The sequence below is a fragment of the Cylas formicarius genome, unplaced genomic scaffold (genome assembly GCF_029955315.1).
Source record: "Cylas formicarius isolate icCylForm1 unplaced genomic scaffold, icCylForm1.1 PGA_scaffold_4__25_contigs__length_36172078, whole genome shotgun sequence".
NCBI lineage: Eukaryota > Metazoa > Arthropoda > Insecta > Coleoptera > Brentidae > Cylas > Cylas formicarius.
In genome coordinates this window covers 24294139-24318293 of record NW_026844334.1, presented here as the reverse complement: position 1 = coordinate 24318293, position 24155 = coordinate 24294139, and the positions used below count along the sequence as shown (strand labels likewise).

At 32.3% G+C, this 24155-nt stretch overlaps 2 protein-coding genes across 4 annotated transcripts in view; one reads left to right on the top strand and one right to left on the bottom strand.

Annotated features, from left to right (window-relative positions):
* The first annotated feature begins 7047 nt into the window (after positions 1–7047).
* On the top strand, positions 7048–9224 carry LOC132700922 (gamma-interferon-inducible lysosomal thiol reductase-like). Its single transcript, XM_060668516.1, has 4 exons — positions 7048–7206; positions 7309–7455; positions 8495–8668; positions 8922–9224. The coding sequence occupies exons 1-4, from the start codon at positions 7147–7149 to the stop codon at positions 9177–9179; spliced, it is 639 nt and encodes a 212-aa protein (XP_060524499.1). The 5' UTR covers positions 7048–7146; the 3' UTR covers positions 9180–9224.
* A 1039-nt stretch (positions 9225–10263) lies between these two features.
* Positions 10264–24155, bottom strand: part of LOC132700970 (uncharacterized) — a 99685-nt gene continuing 85793 nt past the window's right edge. For all 3 annotated transcript variants that reach the window (XM_060668573.1, XM_060668574.1, XM_060668575.1), the window contains exons 5-7: positions 12070–12318; positions 10873–11025; positions 10264–10411 (exon numbers count right to left, since the gene is read on the bottom strand). In XM_060668573.1, coding sequence (XP_060524556.1) covers positions 10905–11025; positions 12070–12318 — 370 coding nt within the window. In that variant the 3' untranslated portion in view covers positions 10264–10411; positions 10873–10904. The remainder of the gene's footprint in view (positions 10412–10872; positions 11026–12069; positions 12319–24155) is intronic.

Below are 24155 nucleotides of genomic sequence, written 5' to 3'. Positions count from 1 at the left end.
AAACAGATAGCACGGCAATATTTTACATTTAATCAAAATTTGTCTGAATAATCTCTCATTTTGTTTTTCTTAAAACGTCGGAGGTCCACATCTGTATAACTACAAAATTATTGAACAATTGTATTAGATAATATAGTTGGCCTACCACGGTAAAAAGGGATGCGCCGCATGCCTCTACATTGCACCCACTATCCGGCATTTTGCGTTATTTTCTTTCTAAACAGCGAACATTTAGCGAGATTTAAGGCTAGTTTACATTGGTCGAGTAAACGGATAAGGAAAATGTCGAGTTAAGAAAAGCACGGCAGCGCGACTAATGTAAATAATTAGTCGAGTTAATAGGTATAGCATAAAGGCAAGTAGCCGGCGAGTCGAGTGGTTCAGCGGACAGCATGGTAACTTGCCCAAGTTGCCCCCTCCTGCCCCTCCCACTACTACTCTGTCGTGAACTTGACTGAACACTTGACCCGTCTAAACATGTTTCTTGCTATTAGATAGTAGAGTAATTCGCGCCAAAATAAAAAAAACGGTTTGTGATTGTTGATTGAAGTGGCAAAATAGTAAAAATGAAGTGGAACGAAAAATTTGTTGAACTCTATCGTGACCATGAATGTCAGAGAGCTATCGAAGCTATAATGACCGAAATGTCTAGAGATGGGTTTGGAGTTGCCGAAGTTAAGCAGAAAATAAAAAATATTCGATCTACTTACAATCAAGAAGTGCAAAAAATTAAGAAATGTCAGGAACCTGCCCTGAAGACGTGCACTCACCTGCTGTAAAATGGTTTCATATTATGAATGAGATAATGAGAGGTGCAAAGGATCCAGGTGAAACCGTTAGCAACTTGGCAAGTTTTTTTTATATTATTAATTAAAATTTCTGTATATATGTAACAAAAATCTTTATTTCATATAACAAGTAATGTAAGTAGTTACATCCGTGCATAATTGAAAAAAAGTTATTTTCAATTCGCTAATAAGGTACCAGCGGTTGCTGTGTATTGCCAAGGAACAGCGCCCTCGCCATTATAGTAATCTTTTAGACGATCTTTAATTTTTGTTTATAGGTTTGTTGTTCGGTGACCTGCAGCTTTTTCGACATTTCTCAGCTCTCTGATTTGGGACCTCCAATTCCCAGGAATTATTTCGCCTGTTTCACATTTTCTTCATCAATGACACCTGTAGGCAAATAACACGGTCTGCAAAAATTTTTTTTTTCTCTCCGTCTTGTTTTCATGCATGAATTCATCTTATTTTATGCTCTAAACACGGAATCTGATATACAAATAAGTACCACACGTAGGTTTTTAATTTAATATTTATTTCATCAAAAAACAATATTATTAAAGTATAAATTATTATAAGGAAATAAAAAAATGTGGCGGCTTGAGTTTTACAGTAAAAAATCCTAAATTATATTAACAAAACTAATAAATATCGTCAGTTATTTCATTATGGAGTGATAGAATTCAAATTATTTAGTAGTTTTCTTCCTCTTCATAGATTCCATTGGAGTTTCTCGGTGAATGAAACCTTTCACCATGCTCATCTGATACAGCTCCAAGATTTTCAGGATAGAAATTTAAATGCGAGTCTAAAAAAATTGATCTTGAGTGACATATTGCATCCTAAAGCTTTATAAGCAGAAAATAGCTCCCGAATGATTTGTTGATAGTTGTCACTTTTTGCGTTCCCAAGAAAATTATGACACACCTCCACAAAGGCTACCCAAGCTCTTTTTTCTGCTTTGCTCAACTTCGAATCAAAAACCTCATCCTTCATGAGCTCACGTATCTGCAGACCTACAAAAATTCCTTCCTTCAATTTCGCGTCACTGATTCGAGGAAATTTTGTTTTCAAGTATTGAAAACCTGCACCATCTTTATACATAGTTTTTTTTTATACAAGTTTTTTATGAGTCCCAACTTTATGTGAAGGGGTGGCAGAAAAATTTTCTCGCATGGCACTAACGGTTTATGAGAAACATTTTTAAGTCCAGGAGTCAAACTTTTTCTTGATGGCCAGGTTTTTACTTTGCAATGTTTGTCTCTTGCGCGGCTATTCCACTCACAAAGAAAACAGCAAAATTTTGTGTCTCCTCCTTGTAGTCCAGTCAGTATAGCGACAACTTTTAAATGAGCACAAATATTCCATAGGTATTGAGAATATTTAATTTTCTCAAGTAATACCTCAAGGTTTGCATAATTTTTTTTCATGCTTGTAGCATTTGCAATGGGGACAGATGGGTATTTATTACCATTATGAAGTAGAACGGCTTTCAAGCTTATTTTTGAAGCATCAATAAAAAGTCTCCATTCACTAGAATCTTCTGGAAAACTTAGTTCTTGAAGAAGCCCTGCAGCATCATTACAATATACCAAATCATCTTCTTTAGAGAAGCAACTTGTAAAACTTTCTTGCCTCGTACGAAAATATGAAACTCTGGTACTTTTAGCCAATAGATTCCACTGTTTTAACCTTGATCCGAGTAACTGTGCCTTAGATTTTGAAAGTACCAAGTCTCTAACAAGATCGTTTAAGCCGCCTTGTTCAAGTAAATGAGGTTCTGTAGATGGACATAAAGATCCAGATAAAGTGTATGAAGATGAAGATGTACTATCAGAAAGAAAACTCGATTGAGATTGTAGACCTGAAATATTTTTATTTTCAGCCTTCTCATTAACTGGTGGAACTGGAGGTGGAGTGTCTTTATCACGAGAAATCGGTCTCTTGGCAGATAGGACGATCGGATAAACAATCTTATCTCTATTTTTTTTCGAGAATCCTCGTGTAGATGTCATGCAGAATTAACAATCATTCTCATGATTTTGAGGCTCACTCCAAATCATTGGCATTGAAAACGACAAGGATTTGTGACTTTCTTCAAGCCAACCTCTCAACGTTCTTGAACAGCTATTGCAGCATACTTTTGGCAACCAACTTTTATCTCGCTCATCGATAGAAAATCCAAAATATAGCTTATAAGCTGTTTTAACCAGTTCGGTCATGACATGTCGCTGTGGTTTTAGTATGTATTCCCCACAAATGTAGCAAAAACAATCTGAGGAATTTTTACAAGTCCGTGGCATTTTGTAACCTGAAATCACATAAAATTAATTTTAAAACAACTTTCAAACTTATATTTTATATTTATTGACTCTACTTAAAAAAAAAATATTCAAACTACACATCAAATAATTAAATCCAATGTAGAGAACATGAACTTTTTGATATAAAAGGTAAACAATTAAACGACAAGTTTTCACTGAACTGTTGTAGTGTCACAATGAATACTGCGCATGCGCGTATTTACTACCATAAAAATCACCTTCGGTACTTCCCTCCTTTCTCTTACAACTCTCTGAAACTCATTTTGTATGTATATTTACTTTTTGTAACGTTGACGAATGAAAAAATTGAAAAAAAAAAAAATTTGAAATATAAAAAAAAATCATATCGAAAAATTTAGACGTGATAGAAAAAATCGGCCAACGGGGATAGATTCAAAACGTTTGAATCATTATATTTATCATAAAAATTTTTAAAAGGAGGATTTCATTGCCAATCAGTGTAGGTTGACTTTGTTGTGATAACTAGCCAATTATGAAATGCACAAGCAGAAGCGACAATTTTATTAACAGTACATAATTTGACATCCAGCTCTCTATCAAAGACTCGAAACCTACTGACCAGAATACCAAAGACATTTTCAACTATTCTTCTGGCGCGACTTAGTCGGTAATTAAAAATTTTCTCCTCTTGCGTAAGAGGTCTATTGTAGTTTGTGTAGGGCTTCATTATGTAGGGTTTTAAAGGAAAGGCGTCATCTGCGACAAAATAGTTTCCATTTGGGAGTAAACCATTTTCTAGCGGTTCTAAAATTAAACAATTTTGGAAAACCCTGCCATCTGACTGTGAACCTTTCTTTCCCACTTGAAAGTATGAAAAACAGTATTTAAAATCCGCAATTGCTAACAAGACAACACTGTTTGTGCCTTTGTAGTTATAAAATTCACTTCCCTCGTCTGGAGCATTGATAAGTACATGTTTGCCATCAATAGCTTCACAACATAGTGGAAAATTCCATCTATCTTTAAAACCATTGATTATAGTTTTCCATTCTATATGGCTGGATGGCACCTGAAACAAATTTAAATATTTTTATTTACTAAAGTCATAATAAATTATTTCTGAAATTTTTCTCTTGGTTAAAAGAGTGAACTAGATACATTGAAAAGGAGTTTCACTCAGAGGTTTTGAATTTTTTTTATGTGGTTCTGTATTACTTCCTGAAAATGTTTGTTCAAAACCACTTTTAAATGTATTTAGTTTGTCTTTCTACTATATTCAAAGTCAAACTAATAAAGAATGGTACATCTGGTATGTTACATGGTAGCCATGTCAATTTTAACATGGATACCGTGTAACATACCGGATTCTTTATTAGTTTGATTCAGTGTATAGTGATTTGCTTCCTTTGAGTACAAGTGAATCTAACTTTGCCAAAATGTTTAAGAATCATTAGTCGCTGAAAGCTAAAAAAAAATCTTTTTAGGACACCCAAGTTTCCAGTGAAACAGAGACTGATCAAGATACACAAGACGGAACTTCGGAAGAATCTCATAATGTCGCTGAACATCAAGGCACGCAAGAAAAACCTTCGCAAGAAACCCTACGTGAACAAACACCAATTCGTCTGACCTGTGGAAATTCGAAAGGTACCAAACGTCGTCTTCAAAACATATCCGACGCTATTAATGAGTTGCGCGTAATGAATCAGGTTCTTACTCAGCCGGAACCTCTTATGGGGGAAAATGAAACATTCGGAAAATACATTGCTTTAATGCTAGATAAGCTACCACAAAGGCACGCGGTCCTGGCGCAAAGTGATATCCAAAATGTGTTGATACGGTACAGGCTGGCTAATATACCAGAAGTTTCAGCTTCTTCTCCTCCCCAACCTCGTGTTATGCAGCACCCAGACAACTATACCTCACCATCTTATTTTATGCATTCAGCATCGCGATCCTCTTCAAATGCCTTTGATTATTCAGGAGTTCAACAACAAGAACAATATACAGAAGGAATAAACATATTATCAGAAGCATGGAGAATCACCAATGATATTGAGGAATATACCTATCCCTTTTATGTACGCGATATGTATGTATGTATGTACGTGATTTAAACTACAAATTTTGATATAAACTGATATTAAAAAGTAAATTGTTTTTATTGCTTACCTGATTACCTATGAATATAATAAAAAAATTACCTTAATACATTCTCTGAGGCTTTTATAAATAGCATCACAAACTACTGGAATAAAGTCGGTTTAGAAACTTTAGAAAAAAATGTTGTAGGGAACGGTAGTTGTTTCCAGTAGCCAGAAAATTTAAGGTCACTTCCAATTTTACTTTGGGAAGTATGGCATCCCTCATTTGAGTGTCTTGTTTCTCAATTTTAGGGGTAACCATGTCCAAAAGGGTTTGAAAACTTTTAGGCGACATTCTTAAACACATTTGAAACTCCATAATATCTTCAGCTGCTAGTTCTTTGAGAAGATTTGCAGATGCATCAAATTTATCTCTTCTTGCTATCCACTCACGTACTCACAATCTTTTTTTCTTGTTTTTTTTCTATTTCAATTAAATTATTAACTTCGGTCAATAAAACATTATAAATTGTTGGCAAACACACTTTTTTTAGAAATTTTAGTTAAGTTTCTGTATTATTGGCATAGGCAGGGTTTCTATGTCTCGAGTAGCCATACTGGTAGACAAAAATGTTAAGAATGAAATTGATTCCTCTTTTTAACAACTACGCAGACATTTATAGATGTTAACAATTTAAGTAAAATACGAAATAGTATACTATGCAACAAGTTTGATAAACTGCGCTTTAGTCACGACTTCGAGATTTTCCAGGAACGGAGGGAGTGTTTAATAAAGGAGTGACTGAGGAAGTTTATTAACGTGTTGCCTATATTTTTTTTTTCACCATTAGTTGTGTACTTTTTGGCAAAAACAACGCGAACATATTCGCTAAATTACGGGTAACGTTACCATCTGAAACTCGGCGGTGGTTGTCTTGAAGTAACACTGCTTGATCAGTGAAGTGTAGAATTTTACAGTAGTGAGTACAAAAAATATATTTTAAAAATGTCATGTATTTGAAATATGCAATAGAAATTCGGAAAAATAATAAAAAATGGGTTAATTTTTTATTTTAGCCATTATAAAAATGAGTATGCAGTTTTAGATAAAGGGAGTATTAAAATGGCGAATGCGCCAGACTCTACTCTAAGCGTAAATTTTATAACTTTAAATGTCTCTAAGATATATCGGCGTCTTTAAATGTTTCTCGCCATGCTGAATTGTATAATATATTCGCAAGCCAAAATTTTCACAAGAGTAGTTTTCACATTTTACATTAATATGAGTAAAATTTAGCTAAAACATCTTTTTAAAAATTTGCTTTGGAAATCACTAAACCCATTTATCGAAGTCCTAAAACTTTTCTTGTTGTCCAAGCAACATGTCGACATGTAATTTTCGCTGAACTGCCATTGTTCGCATTTTCGCTTTTACAGATATACAAACAGGAACACATTGGAAGTTCTGATGGGAAGTTTCGGTTAGTAAAGGGACAACGGATCTCAATATATTTTATACCATATTTACGACAGTCGGAACAAGAAAAGTTTAAAAGTTGAAATGCAGTTGTTCGGAGAATATTCCATCTATTTTGAATTTGTCGCCACTTTACATTTCATGCATAGGGACCTCTGGGAATAGTGGTATTTTGAAAGAACTTCACCGTACAGTCTGTGAAACAGATGTACAACTTTCAAAAAACTTTTTAAAGTGCCAACCCAAAGTTCAACTTTCAAACAGAGCACCTTAATTGCGTTTTGTTAAAATTCGTATCGCTAGTACTTCAAAAGAGTATAAAATCGAACAGTAAGATAAGTGAAAAATTTAAATGACGTCTCGTTATTCTATGCTTCGTTGATAAGTTTTAAACAAACATTAACGAGAAATAATGGTAAATAGCCGTTTATCAGACTAAACTGTGTCCTAATTATAACAAAATTGATGCTTGGGTCACCACACTCAGAGTTATGATTTATGAGTTGTAGAAAACAATGATGAGTGCTAAACTGCTAACCTTTTTAACATTCTTCGGTATAGTCGCCAAGTTGTTTGTAAGTGTATATTATTTTATTTGCATTAAAGATCTTGTTGGTATTTTTAAAGTTGATTGTTAAAATTGGCGTGTATAATTACGATTTCTTTACTATTTATAGGCCGACGATGCTGTTAAGGTTTCTGTTTACTACGAGACGCTATGCTCAGACAGCAGAGCATTTATAACCAACCAGCTCTACTCCACTTATAAGTCCATTGGATCCGATATTATTGCTTTGGAACTGATACCCTATGGAAATGTTTTCGTAAGTTGGTAAAGCAATTAATGTTTTGGTGATGAACATATTTTTTGGTATTGTCCAGTCATATGCCTGTTTACGATTTCGTTACATGTTAGCGTTTCGGTAGTGGCATAGGAAAATGATTATACAGAAATCGATATGCGCGTTTCATATTTATTTATATTCTATATTGTATTGCTTGTCTGGGTAGATCAGCACTATACATTTACATGTAGTGTATATTATCTTTAACAAACGAAACACAAGATCAAACTGGTAGCCAACTTTTTACAGAATACAAGTTTAAGGATTGAAGATTAAAAAGTTATTCTAATTTGTTGGCAAAATGTGGAAAAAATGGAAATACGCGAAAGCGAATAAAGAGTTCTCGTTTAATATTTATAAAACACAACTTTCTAGAAAGCTAATTTTGAAATCGGAAGGTTTCAAACTTCAATATACTAAAATTCTCATTGTTCCGGGTTATTCAGAACTGAAATACGGGTTCACGAGTACTAGAAATTAGAAATCTAATTTTGTTTGTGAAAAGAAACTTTGATAAATTAGAAACATGTTCACAACATATTGTTTAGTGCACCTTTCTTCGATTTACCTACACAAAATCAAATGGTTTGGTATAATTGAGGAGCTTTCATACAAACCCTATATCATAAAATAATTCTAAAAAAACATGGAATTCTTTGGGATATCTGATTTTCACTGCTATTTACATGCAAATTTAAACAGATGGAGCTGATTTTGAATGATTTTTATATAACGAATCGATAAAAATATGAAAACATAAACTAAGGTACCTGTAAAATGTAAAAAGTGGAAATGTCTGGATGGATGGAACGCTCCTCGAATATGACAATAAATTCGGTAAAACAATAACATTTTTCACTAAGAAAAAACATCAACAATTGTACTTCTTTGTTTCTTGATGAAATAATGAAATAAAAAACGAACCTTAGCGAGGATAGCATAACATAGCATAATGAAAGTTGGAACTATTTCAGTAAATTTCTTTATCAACAACAAAAATTCTTATTTTTTCTGGTAGGAGATAAACACAACGGGCACCGTGGTGTACAGTTGCCAACATGGTCCACAGGAATGTTATGGGAATAAAGTCCATGGTTGTGCCCTCACATTGTTTCCACTAGATGACACACTCAACTTTATAAACTGTTCAGAAGCCGCTTGGACCCCAGTGGCCAACGACACACTTCACCAGGTAAGTACAAATGCATTTAAATAATTTCTTCGTTTATTAAATAATTAATTATCTACTAACCAAAAGTTTATCACTATATTGTAGTTGTTTTTGATGACGTCCTAAAAATTAGAATCATTTTAATCATTTTAATCGAAAGTCAATAAAATATTTAGTTAGATTTCATTTCTATATATTTGTTTTCTAAAGATGCTGGTGATTATACTAATATGCTACGAATTGTGAAGCTTATATTAACTGAAATCATTTTCAGTGCGCCATACAAGCTGGTATATCATGGGCCCGCATAGAACAATGTTTTTCCAGCGGCGAAGCCGAAAAAATATTTGCCGCTAATGGAGAAAAAACAAACAGTATTTCTCCCAGCTTTATTCCCACTATTGCGTTTGATGGAAAATTTAATCAGACTTACCAGGACGAGGCGTTAACGGATTTCAAAAAGATTATATGCCGACTGATTTACAATAGGTCGCCAGCGTGTTCTCGAAATGATCCATTCATTGTGTACTAAGTTTTAAATCATAATAGACTAAAGAATATATTTTATTATAAACAATCTTTTTTATTTTATTTACTATTTTATATTTGTTTGGGGCACGTCATATCTGGAGATTTATAAAACAAAATTTCGTATATGGGATGGACCATTTTTTCATTGCAACTTTAAACCATTAAAAATACAGGCTCGGTTAAATGGGATAAAAGTAGTATATTTTGATCGCTGGCACATATAAGTTTTAGATGAACGTTTCTAACACACGAAGTTGCTTGTTTATGAATTTTAATACTTCAAATAAAGCTCATAATAGAAAAAATATATTTTTTATACAATTTAAAATGTCAATATTGAGAGGAGCAGACACAAGTAGTGACTACCGAAGAATATTATTTTAAACTCTATAATTTTTTTATCCCTTGTTTTATAAAATTTGAGATAATTGTGCTTGAACGGAAATAATGATATCAAAACTTTTAAAAAATATTTGTTAGTCCCTCTGTGATAACTTAATTTTGGTAACTGTAAGTGTCAATTAATTAATTAATTAATTAAACTATTTAATATTTTCATTTTATTACTATTTACAACACTTTCGTATTCTTACTGCGTCGGTTATTTATAAATTATACTTGATTATCGAAACGTCAGCCGGTATGATTTATAAACAACCGTGGGAGAACGGAACACTATAGAAAACATCTGAGTACGCCAATGCATTTGAATAAAAAAAAGTGCCCTAATGATGATCTTATTCAAATAAAATAGTTATAATCACTTTTAAACATGATGCAGAATTTAAAATCTCCCCACATATTTTGTGGGTAGCCCTGCGATTTTTCCCATTAATTTTTTTGCGAACATTGAATTGAAGAGTGTAAGTCCATTGCTCTTTCACGTTCTCACATAATTTTCAGAATGATGAATTTCAGAGTCAATATAAGATAAAAAGTGCTCGAATTTACTTTTACAGAACAATATGTTTATATTAAAAATTATGTTGATTACGAGTTGATGCAATGTTTTGTATATGATATATTAATAGATTTAAAAAATAAAACACAATTTTAAACACATTGTTTATTTCATTAAACGTCGCCACAGCTAAAAATATTATTCATTTCCAAATCAAGATAATTGAGTTGTATTCCGTACAGTACAGTACAGAGTAAAACGGTAAAAGTTTATACAGGTGCGAAAATAGTCGTATTCTTGCGTGCGTAGCCATCTAGTGGGAGGTCTGTGAACTAAAACAATGCAATGAGTTAGATATTCAGACAAACAGCGCAATTAACAACAAATTATATATGTTTTCTTAACAAATATTAAATAAGTCCGTTGCTGAGAATCTCATTCTGCGACCAATTTATTTGTCTTTGAACTTGGGTCGTTGTGAAAGTCGTGCACTTAATAATACGTTGAAAATTTCAAAATACACTGCATTAATATAGCAGACAAATTTCTCAATCAAAAAAGTTTTAATTATAAAATGCAGAGGATAGATTAGCGTGAGTTACATATTTTAATGGATTTCGGATGAAGTACCATCAGTAAAAATACAAATTCAATTAACTGGTTCACAGAAAGTTTGTGGAAGGTAAATGGTAGTGAAATAAGACAAAATATCATCGTATATCCAGTTCTATTCCATACTAAATTTAGAAATTGGAATAGAAATTTATTAATGAAATATTTTATCCCAGTATACCTGCATATATTTATAGTAACAAATGATGATGATCAAATTTCGAGAAAATTCTCGTGTTCAATTCGGAGAGTATCAGAGAGGGAAACACTGCTACCAGGCATCGGTTCTGGAATTCCATCGTCCAGCACATCTGTTATTTCCTCAACCCTGCTGCTGCAAATAAAAAAAGGATATTATTTAAAGTTTACCGAACATTTGGTGTAAATTGAAACTTTCTTCTCTGCATTAATAGCTTCGGAAAAAAATCAAAGAAATGAAAAGTCCCATGCTAATGATAAATAACCATTAGCAATGAAACTTAAACTAAATGCTAGGTTGAAAAAAATGAAAAATATCCTTAAGAGTAAGAAAGAATTGCAACACAGAAACATAAATACCTATCAATTCTGACGATAATAAGCAATATTTCAAAAACGAAGACGGTTTGTATGGACATTCTCTTTATGTACTTTACGAGGGAGGAAAATCTTCTTTAAAGACTTCTAGAAATACACCCAAAAATCTCTAAATTTTACCTTGCGGTTTCGAGCTACTGGAAGAACATTTTAGATTTTCTACTGGTATGTTTCATCATTTCCAAAACTTTTTTGAGACACGATCATGATCGTTATAAATCAATATATCGGGCTGTAAGTTATTTGGGATATCTTTATACCTTAGTCATTTTAGAGTTAGGTTTATTATCTTGTAATAGAGACTGGAACCAGCAATAATAAACTGGTTTGAGCAAGTAAACTCGTGGTACCACTTGTAGGTGTAACGTCATATCTTAGACTATTTTGCGAATTTTTAAATTAAACCAGTAATCTGAAAGAACGATTTCTTTTATTAATACCCAAAGTAATTTTGAACGCCAAATTTGTATACCCGCTACTTTATTTTATTATTATTACCTTCAAAAACCGCAAATGCGATATAGGTAGAACGGCCTAATTGACAATACAATTTGCTTATTTTATTGGAACTTTCAAATTCAATTTATATCGGGTCTAATAACTTGAATAAATAACCAGACAAGTTCGAAAGGGTTTCCGCTACTGAAGTGAAAATTGGTAGTTATTCCCTAAAATTATTTTATCACTCGGAACTTTTGAATATAATTGCCAGAAGTTGCTAGAAATTGTTTGCATCTTCACGTTTTCGCAGCTTCATTTTATTTCGTTCTGAGTAAAGAAAACCAAAGTTAAACTTATTTACCTGTCCAAACTATCCGCGTCGTTTTGATAAAACCTCGACTGTTTTCGTCTCCTTTTACGTCTGATTCGGAAATATAAAACCGAATGCAATACGGACAATAGTAGAAGAAATGCACCTGACAGGTAAGTAAGCCACAGCTTGTACGGTAGTATTAAAGATAATATTGCCATTGGGAAGTAAACCAAAGTCTTCTTCCATCCTTGAAAACAACTGGCCGTCGTCCATATCCTCCATATTTTATGGTCTGACCTGAAATAATAAACACGATATATTGTTAATTTCTACAATTATCCAAGATTAACAGTTTTTGTTGCTATATATGCCGCTTCTACATAAACAATTTTATTTACTTATTCATTTTGATATTCTACGCTGTGAATACAAATTAATTAGCTCTAATGAAATAAAAGTGTTCAATTATTCGAAATATTGGGGTTGAAAACACATCAACCTATTGTCAAGTTTCGTGATATCCGAACATAAGAAGAGTCACTATCCTACTCAAATGTAACAAAGCTACTCCGACACTTTAAAAGGAAAGAAGGAACATGGTCGGTCGGTCGAACATAAGAAGAGTCACTATCCTACTCAAGTGTAACAAAGCTACTCCGACACTTTAGAAGGAAAGAAGGAATATGGTCGGTCGGTCTGGTACAATTCTTTAACTCCAGTAGTCTGGGCATGCCTTTGTTACACTGGACGTTTAAACTAGTGAGCGATGAAATAAATGTTTCGTTATCTGTATATTAAAAAATGTTCAAATAGTTAAGTCAAATAAAAATAGGCCATAACCGAATATCTGTTTGATGTAACCCAAGAAAACCGTTTCCAGAAAGTCTTGTAATGCTCAAATTCGGCACTCCAGTTAAATTAGGTTATCTCCAGTTAAATGGCACACGTAATTGCATTTTTTACATCCGTTCAAAGCTGCAATTTATTTCATTCAGAGAGAGGCTAAGTCCAGCTGTTTTTGGGATATTTAAAGTTTTATTTTAAAAACGAGTGTAGGGCATCGAAAAATTTGAAGTATTCTAAAATGACTTCATCAAATGGAGATCCTCATTTCTTGCGATGCAATTGTTTTTCGTCTTTAAAACATTCTATTAGCCTTCCTATACCTTTTAATTTTGAATAACTTATAACTTATGGTGTCTTTACTTCGTAAATTTCCCTTTTGAAACTTAGCACAACGTTGTCACGTCCAATGTATTTTCGAGAGAGAGTATCAAGTTTTCCCCGTGTGATTTCATATAAATCGATGCATCCGTTCCCCAGATACTTTTAATAGAGCATCCACAGTATAATATACGTACATACAAGCGAAAATGGTTGTTAACAATATCGCTAATAATTGTTGACACAATTCGTGCTTCGTTACGATATTAATTGAATAGCATGACATTTATTTACTAAGGTCTTTATAGTCAGAAATTTTGCAAGTTCAGAATATATACAAATAATCAATAAAGGCATATAATAGATGAATGTTATAATCTCGTCCGCATTTGCGTCTCGCATTTTGACTAAATGACTGCCTAGAGTCAGGAGTAGTATTTTGCTTCCATTTATTATAATGAAACTAATTGTAATGCCGTGCGCACAGCAAACTTTATGCACGTATGCCATTAAATTAAATATTTGCGAATTAACGCTCAGAATATAATAAATAATTTTCCACTGAAGTTATCACGTACTAGTTTACGCGGGTCTGTTGACTTGGCAATACTATGTTCGTTGATTTTTCATCTTTTTCTGTCCAAAAATTCACTTTCTCCGTTTTCCAATTTGTGATGAATAAGTGGCAATTTTATGGAAACAAAAAAAAAACAATTTTGAAAATAAAAGTTGTGTAGTATAAGGAGAATATAATAGTTATGCAAAATTGAATTGAAATTTCATGAATGTACATCGCATTCCTCTATGTGGCATAAAAAATGCAAATATAAGTTATAATCGAATGGTAAGCTCTAACATCAACAAAATAATGATGTTTTTCCGGGATTTCTTAATTTTGAAGTAGTGTAACATGCGATCCGAAGGTCGTAAAAGCGTTTTTATTGTTAATTGTAAAAGCGCTTTTTAATATTTGATTGATCCGGCTAGAAATTATACGAGACATTGATTCAGAACGAGTCAGGCCTTACCTGAGTGCAGAGTTATGTTAAATTTGGTATATCACAAATAAATGACTTTAGAACCGAATACTATATTTCCTGACTTTTCATGTTACTCTATAAAGCAACTAATTATTTATTTCGTTCTTAACATCCAATTTCAATTAAAATACAGTGTGGGACAAAAAGTAGATGATACCTTTTTCCTGTTTTTAAATGTAGCATCATTTTTTCAAATCTATTTTGGAATTCTGCGTCAAATTTTATTTATCATTCATGTAGCTTAACTTATAGGTATGGCGTCTATACTTTACTATTTAACACCTAACAAAATAATATCTCCGACATGCCCTGTTTCTATAAATTTTATCTCAATATTATTCACTGGGGATCTTGTAATGGGTCTGGATTTTTGCGTTTAATTACAGAAACGTATTTGTGACGATTTACGAACTGCTACTGTTACCTGTTCATTTCTCATTGATAACCTCACTTACAATCGAATCAGTAAGACTTTAAATGCCCCATAATATTTACTTAGGATTGAAGTAATTTTCAACATGCTTTTAAAAATAACTTAAGATGTTTATTTAGAAAAGAAGTCAATAATCTATTATTAATTATTACATTGTTTCTTATTTGAGAGAGATATACAGACATGCAAACAATCGGAATTATTGTTTTTATTGATGTGTCCAAAACCTAATGGATAAAAAACAGCAATGGAGCTTCTTTTATTACTTTGTCAAGTTTTTACGTTTGCTTACTTTTCTGCATTCCCTTATTTTTTACTGTAAGTAACCGTATGGAATAACTTTATCGTGTTTACGGATGGAGGATGTTGTTCAATACTGACTTCCATTTCAGCTCCATTCCTATTTCTAGAATGGTGTTCAGATATCAAGATAAACTTGCAGTCGCCGTACGCCCTAAATCATTTCAATAAACTGTTAATTACCCCAATCACGTAATATCGAGACGTGTCAGAAATTACGCGACAAACAGGACGGCAATTTGGAACGGCTCGACTAGAAAAATGAGTTAAATTGCACCATATATCTCTACAGTAAACCTCTCGATAAATTCGCGACATTGTTTATTCTGTGCACGGTTCCCGGTGTTGTAAAATTTAACCAGTCGGGATCACGTCCGCCGGATTCGACTGCATTGCGCGCTTCACTTAACTCTATCACCCTCTAATTAGAAAACCGTATTTTTGCATTTAGCATGTACTTCAACATGGAACGCATACGAAAATTTAATTGACTAACGGAACGAATTTAGACGAGCGAATATTTTACTATCTTTTACTATGTCAAACTCCAAATGGTTTGAAGATCCGGCACGACAGGCATCAGATGATTTAATGAGATTCCTGGGGAGTAGTATATTAACCAATTTATTCTGCGCGGACATCTCACACCTGGGGAAGGCAGGTGCTGCTGGGTTAGCAAAAATAGAATACCAAGCGATTCGACAAGCCCACTATGGGATGAAATCGAAGCATTTTGAAAATAAATAGCCAAAAAGCTTAACGTTCATTTAGCATATTCTTTTTAGCAGATAACTTACTAAGTTTTAAAAATATTAAATAAAATAATCTCGTTCGCTTATGTTATATTTTTTTTAGTCTGCCCCAGCCCTTTACTCAAAAAAGTTTTATCTGATTTTACATTGCATTTCTCTTTCCGCGGTTAGTAAGTACGCAAAGTTTAGGTTAATGTAAAAATATGAGAACGCTGTCTTAAGGAAGTCAGTTTAAAAGTGTTTGCCGCAGTTCCCGCAACAATTCCTTCCTTTGAGCCGGTGGAAGGTTAAATCGTTCAACAATTTTAATGAGTGTTTTCAGTGCGTGTTTTGTTATACTGGATAATTGTGTTGAGTTTCGATACTTATGCCTATATTGAGACAATCTCTTTCTTTCTGGTTTTCTCGACTCTGTAGGAATTGTATCACACACTATAGAATTTCGTTTTATAAAATTTGCTATCGACATTTTTGCAACTCTCAAAATTAAATTTGAATTTTGAATTCTCCAAAAAATCTCGCACCAGAGCTAACTCTATCATTATATATAAGATAAATTACCCCGAATCGAAAAATTGATTAATTTACTGTATCAGCTTTGAGTGTTGCAGGAAATTCATGCTCAAACTTCCTTGTATTATCCCAGCATTATCAACATAACTTTCAAGTCTTGGAGCAGAAAACTTGCCAGGTTAAATTGCCTGCAATTCAAATTGCAGTTTTTTCTGGGAGAATACTAGAGTTGGGATCATTTTATCAAATGTAAAAGAAGTTTACAGCCATTAAAAAATTTGGGCCCTGCTACTAAAGAACTTTTTGAAAGTATTTTAACTTTTTTGTTTGAGGATTTTTTTTTTAATTTAAAAGATTGTGGTGTTTTTTTCCTTTCTACTCTAGGTGACTTTTTCGACTGAGATAAATGTTCTATTATATTGGAAAAATTATCTGCTTCAGAACCACGTACAAATAAGAAAACTTAAAGAGTGTATTTGCATTCTAACAATAATTTTAACAATAAATCTCTCATTTGTTTATCTTATCATAGGTGTGGGCATAAAATTTATATCTGCGAAAAATTTAAATCTCTTTCTCGCACAGTTTTTCATTAAACACCTATATGTAACAACGAGCAATTTATTAGAACTTGATTTTCTAGATTTTCCATGTAATGTAAAAGAAAATATTTCTAACTGGATAAAAATGCTTTACAATTAAATTATCAATACAACTAATTAAGCTATTTCCGTATTAAGTTTTGTATCAATTTCCTGGATTATGTAAACCTCACCACTATCAATATCGTGTGCGAAACTATCATGACTGTTTCAATCACATTTAATTTGGACCTTCGTGGTGTCGCAGACAAATTTGAACTACTTGAATAAGTCAAGTTGGTGGGGATAACTTAAAATTGCTAACGGATACTTAAATATGGTTAAGTATTTTATGGGACGCTACTGAAAAAAGATAAAAACATTACGAAGAATGCTTATACAGGCATTATGGAATATTAAGATTGCTGAAAAATATTAAAGTTTAAGAAATTATATTGATTATAATTAAAAAATTAAAAAACCGATTTTGACAAATCGTAGATAATTCCGTTACAATTTTTATATGTAGGAGTGTTTAACAGAAGCTTTTTGAGGTGTACACGGGCCTACAATTTTTTTTCAGTTTTTCAATAAACATTATATGTCGCTCAGCAGTTAGAGTCATGTGGGGCAAGTGTGCGCAGCGGGTAATTATGGGTATTGAGTGCATAAATTTAAAACAATATGCATACATATGCCCTTATATCTCAAATGGCACATCACCAGAAATAGTTCGACATTCAAACAGATTTAGCCTTGATCTGTCGGTTAAGGCGTCTGACTAGAAATCAGATTCTCTATCAGCATAGGTTCGAAACCTACCTACTGCAAACGACCATTGTTTTGCTTGCAATATATATTTTTTAATTAACAGCTAAGCCCAGAAAATTTTCTCAAATATGGGGATTGAATACATAGATTTATAAAAATATAATAAGGCAGACTTATTATTTATAAAACCGTTGACAGTAGAGTAGGGGAATCAACTGCCTTCAGTAGTCACTACGACGTTGGACAAAAGACTAGAGTCTTGTCTGGTAAAGTTACGTAGTTTTAGTAATATTGGTAAGTAAAAATTTTGGTTATTATTCTTACGATTTTTTCCAATTTAGAATTCAAATACTTTTATATTTATGTAGCGGTAATTAGTATTAATTATGTCCAATTATGCTCGTTTATATATCTAATTTTATCAGCTATACATCAAAACTTACAAGCGGAAGGCTCCACACAGGTCCGTTGTTACCCGTGATCAATTTGATGCTGCTAAGCGATTGATTGCCGAAGGTTTAAGTAAAAGAAAAGCATCTGAACAGGTTGGAATGAAAGAGAGTACTCTCAGGAAGCGATTAAAATCTGATTCAACTACTCTAAAATTAGGAAGATTTACTTCAACTTTCACAAGTGAGCAAGAAAATGAAATATATAATTATTTAAAAAGATGTGATGATCTCTATTATGGTCTTAATATGACAACTCTAAGAACATTGATCTACGAGTATGCTGAAATAAATCATATTCCTCATTGGTTTAATCAAAAGTAGAAAATGGCTGGACGTGATTGGGTGTATGGATTTTTAAAAAGGCACCCTGACTTGAATTTACGACAACCCACGTCAACTAGCATAGCTAGAGCAAATAAAACTGAAAATTCTAAAAAAAAAACAAAGAAGAATACTACTACCAAATATAAGGCTGTTAAAGTTAAGGCTAGTCAAGAAAATATTAATGATTTTAAGGAAAATGATGATTACTGTGCATTGTGTGGTGAAAAATACGTTGATCCACCTACAGAGGATTGGATTAAATGTAGCTTATGTCATAGCTGGTGGCATGAACAGTGCACTCATTATAAAACTGGTGCTTTCATATGTGATATATGTTCTAATAATTAAGATGTTATCATATTCGTTAAAAACGATCTCATTTGAAAACTGTTAACTACTCTAAGCCTTATTCTCGATAAAAATCAAGTTAAACAGTATTTGTCAAAAATTATATATTTAATATATAAATATAAAAAATGAAGTAAAAAATGATAAGTATTGATTAAAAATAATATTTATTTAATTAAATATGGTGTAACTATATGTAACAAGTTATGGTTTAAATTATTACAAATGCGCACACTTACCCGCAGTGTTGCGCACGTTTACCCCAATATTGGGGTAAGTGTGCGCATCCTGACTAACATTTATTTTATTTTATTTCATTAATTACAATTAAGTAAATTGAATTTCATGTTACATAGTTGTTAAATCAATAAATCCTTTAAATAAATACTTTTATTTCAATTTATTTTGTACAATTATTGCAATTTTATAACCATAGAAAAAAAAAGTGCACTCTTGCCCCACATGACTCTATCGATTGAAAACATTATTAACTGACTTTTAGAGCTCTCAAATCTCTAGAATATATCGGCAAAACATTTAGAATTTAATTTTATGGCATACTTCACGAAATTTGATCACTGATATATTCGTAGTATTTTTCAAAAATGTTCTCAAAAACTAATGGTCGCGGTACGGTTTTTTCCACTGTAAAAATTACCGTATTATTAAAAATATTTTTAAAGTTACTAATACGTTTTTTTTCAATAATTTATGCAAATAATAGTCGAAATAAAATACAAGAATACGCAGAAGGAGTCCACCAGTGAATTGAATAAAAAACTGCTCTTCGGCAAAGATTTGTTCAACGCAAAATGAATGAGCGATTTTGAATTTTATATTAAAATCCAATTAATTTTTTGGGCACATCATCCAAAGTTTTTAAGCACTGGCAGATAGGTAAACATGTTATCAAGGATTCGCTTCGCTCGTGCCAAACCAAACTTGTGACTAAAATGGCCTTTATCATACTTACCGCATAATATACTATTAAGAATGAATTAAATGCTAATAGTCGGGTAATGTTTTGGTAGTCAAAGCGTATTTGCCATCGCAGTAGTTGTTTTTCTTAAAAATATTTAGATTTAGATTTATATTTTAATATTATATTAGATCATATTTTACAATGAAATTTGCTGATCGTAACATAACAAAATTGAATCCTAGACGTTTCAATCATACATCATACATACATCCTGGAAAGGATATTAAATCTTTCTTAAATTATATGCACATACATTGCCCACTATAATGTTCCCTACATATGGTAATTGTTTTTATATGTAAGGGATGTCCTATTGCTCCTGTTATTATCGTTCCAAATTTTTGTTGTAGCTCTAAACTATTTGGCAAATAGCGTCCTTCGAAATTTTTTCACTTAACTCCAATTTGGCTATTTCAGCTCGAATTTTTCACATTTGCCGTCATTGAATTCATGTGACTCATGTCAAGGTCTTTTCGGTTATTGGAAATGCGGAAAGGATCGAGCATAAAAATATTTACCTTATCTTTCGAATACATTTCATTTCTATATGTAACGAACATCATAGGGGAGTGTATATGAAAACCCGATTTTCAGCGGCATCCTTTTTCACTCAATACGCCCAAAGGTTTCTAAGAAAGAAATGTAGGAACTGGTGGTGTTTTTCGTTTTTCATTTAATTTTATTAAATTCGCTGAATCAAAATAACAATATGTTTCGTGATTATGTTACCCACTTATATTTTGATATCTGAAATGAAAAAAATTACATCCTCGAGGTTATGCGCCTTTAATGAAAACCTGGTTAACATTGCACCTGCTATCGCCGTTTTTGCCCGGGTTTTCAAAAGGGCTCTTTTTTAAATTTATCCAAAAGAACGGATGCTTGCCACCCTCAAATCCGTGTTACGTGTAGCGCGTGCCTCGAAAAATGAAATCCCGGACGCGACATAAACTGCATTTTTATGAACGCTCGGGGATCAAGATGCAAACGAACGATTTCCTAGAAAAAAATTAAAAAATAGTGATTATATGGTTTTAAAACTAGCTAAAATATAAGGGTAGGTGTGTTTAACAACTCGTCAGATTATTTGATAGTTGCGTTGAGAATAAAAATCTTTAAAATTATGCAGATCTGCAACCGAGCGGCAACGTCAAAAGTTGTTTGATTAATATCCCTGCAATACGTCTGCGACACCAAAATTTTGAACGGCGGATGATCGATGTTCACATGTCAGTGAAATTTTCACTTAACAACTCATAAAAGCGCACTTTAAAGTTTCCTAAACACAAAATTTTGTTCCGCTGTTTCAAGCTACACGCTACATACCAAGTTGGCGACATAAAACGTTTACCTATCTGGGCAGTCGTTAAAAACTTTGGATGATGTGCCCAAAAAATTAATTGAAATTTTATATAAAATTTATGCCGTTGTTGTTTTCGCTGGTGGGAATACATTCATTTCACTAATTTGAGCTTAAATAAATCTTTGTGGGAATAGTGTACTATGCAACAAGTTTGATGCCATTTTGGTAGAATTTAACCATCCCTTTTTGGGTATATTTTTGCAAAGTAGCACGATTTATTTATTTAATCGTGTCTGAACTACAGCTTGTAACTAGAAATTATAAGATATTGTTTCACATTCATTTCACAGCATTTTCATCGCACGTGGGGCTTGTAGGGATTGACACGTTTCCTCTTCCACATATCCCCATTTCAGGAGGTTGTTCTTGGATCTCCCCATTTGGCATCGGAGTCGGATGAAGGTTCTACAGGTACCCCAGTCTAAGTCAGAGCATGCAGGAAGTTTTTCTTTTATATTCCAGGTTGGGATGTCACGATTGCATCCACTGAATGACATATGATGTGACCGTCGGATACCATGGCTAAAATCTAGCGAAAACTTTCGATAGCTTTTATTATACAGAAAAATATCAGTTTCACTATACCACTATTAGATATTTTACGAGAAGGCAGTTTACCCTGTTTTTATAAAGAATCCGCCAGTTTTTCATATTTTTGTAAATGTATTATATCATTAGAAACAGTATCAGAAACCCTTCTATATGATTATTTATATTTAAATACCTACAATTTTGTTTATCTAACGATGAAAAAATGGATTTAAGTTGCACATTTATGTCACAGTTTTACAAAACTGTTTTATACGTGACATTTAACACTGAATGAAAAAATGGATTTTAAAAAATGATGTTCCATTAAAAAAAGGTATTTGGCAACGACATACACTTTGTTTTCTGTTTACTGCAAAAACTGCACAAGAAACGTTTATGATGTATGTATGCGAGCATCTTTCTTGAAATCCAAATTTTTAATGAATTTGTTCCATATTTTAACCCCACACTGTATAATTTATAGGTACTATTGTTTTGGACAAAAAAATCAATTATATGTTGACTTCAAGGTTAAAAGTAATTTTGATTAGTTAAGTCAAAGATTAATTAATGAAATACAGTGAATAGCACCACTGAATGTAAAAATTTAATGCGAACCTATAATTATAGCGTCAATTAATGAAGAATTGCTGAAATACTGAATTTTTGTAAAGTGTTCTTATTTTATCCGAGGGATATCTTTCGAGACTAAAAAAGGCAAGCAAAACAAAAACGGTCGATAAACCAAAGAGAGAATGTATGATTCAATTTTCGAAAGTCTCATAAAGTTAGAAAATAGGCTTGGATAAGATTGCATTCTCGTGCTAGGAGGTAAATTTATCAAATTGTGTGTGCAGCGCTACGCCCCAAACATTTTTCAAGATACGCCGTCCATCAGCTTTATTTTTTAAACTTTAAATAGTTTCTCCTAAACCGTCAGCGTATGAAACCTTAAAAAACTACATGATTAACGGTATCAAGACAAGCTCTAAAAAGGATCCAAATTAAGTGCCCGCACAATTGCTTGATATTTCTCTGTATTTCAGTTTTAGTTTCACCCTCTCGCCATTTTGGTGACTTGCACTGTTTTCTTAGTGTTTTTGTTATCTTAAGGACGTGGATTTAAATCATTGCACATTCTTTGTAACGTCGATTAAGTCGTCGTACAGTATTAGTATTGAGAACTTTATTATTAACACTGTATGTGGTACCTATTTGTACAACTTGCTAACAAATAAATAAAATCGATTTGGTATAGAATTCCGTTAGGAATAACAATTTGTGTTGGTATTATATTGAAGACGAAACATAAAGGAAGATAAAGGGAGTTGTAAGAAAGTTCTAAAAACAATATCTAGAGTTTTCTTACTTTTACTTTTGCTTACGTTTATTAATACTCTGAATATTGATTTCTTGTGGAATTCTTAAATCATAATCTTAAACTTTTCAAAATAATCTTTATATCATTATTTCAAGAATTTATTAAATAAATTTAAATCGATTATATATATTTGATTAAATTTTAAAGTAGTGCAAAGTCCAATTCAGAAGACTCTCAAACTCGAAAATAAATAAATAAATAAACATGTATTAGTAATTCAAAAAAGTAAATGACAGGCATAAGAAAACTGTTTTTATCGAATGAAATTGAAAGTAGTACACGCCTTCAAAAAACTAGTCAAATGACTTGTATTGCGCCATTGCATCTGTCAAAATAGAAAACGGAAATTGTGTGCAAAAGTGGCGAATTTTTTTTATTTATGATTTTATTTGAACAGAAATTGACAACAAAAAAAAGATATTATCAATTTATATGTATAATAATCTTCATTAGACATAATTTTAAATGTTGGAATAGGTAGTAAAATTTAGGATATCCAAGAAAAAGATAATTGGAAAGGTTCATTTCAAAATTCCGGGAAAGCTTTTGCAAAAATATTGACTTTTACTTGAGGTATCACAAAAACTACATATTCGCTTAATTTAATTAATCTAGCAGAATGTTGAGTCTAGAATTAGTTAAAAAACAATATTATAAAATAATAGACTGGATTTTGTATTTTTCATTAATATTAGCTTTTAGATAGTTAACTCATCAATATTTTTTTTACCTATATATTAATTACTTCAATTTCATTTTACTACTAATAACGCTGACGTCTTCTAAAACTAACAAATAAATATTTCTTGACGCTTTTGGCATTTTTCTACCATGTTGTAGAAATAAAAAAATATCCCCTTTTTCTAAAATATCTTTTTGTCTCTTTCTGTATACTCAAATGTAGTGTTTTTAAATAAAACATAACATAAATATGTATGTCTAAAAATAAATAAATCCCGCGCCACTGGTTGAGCAATAAAAATTCTAGCAAATGTTTAAAGTTTGATAAAAAGGCAAGTTTCGCAAAAGACCCGAAGATGGGGGATTACCCACTTGAAATATTTTACTTTAGGAAAAAGCTCGCATTCATTTGCCCGTTTTATTTGTGTAGAATAGAAAAATCCAGCCCGAAGTTTTGCAAACACTTTAAGTTCGTTTCTTGGGAGCCTGTTTGTGGGTCGATTTTAACTACAGTCGGT

Coding starts and splice junctions, on each gene's coding strand:
- LOC132700922 (XM_060668516.1), top strand. CDS start 7,147: ATGATGAGTGCTAAACTGCTAACCTTTTTAACATTCTTCGGTATAGTC. Junction 7,456..8,494: donor TACCCTATGGAAATGTTTTC/GTAAGTTGGTAA, acceptor TTTTTCTGGTAG/GAGATAAACACAACGGGCAC. Junction 8,669..8,921: donor CCAACGACACACTTCACCAG/GTAAGTACAAAT, acceptor AATCATTTTCAG/TGCGCCATACAAGCTGGTAT.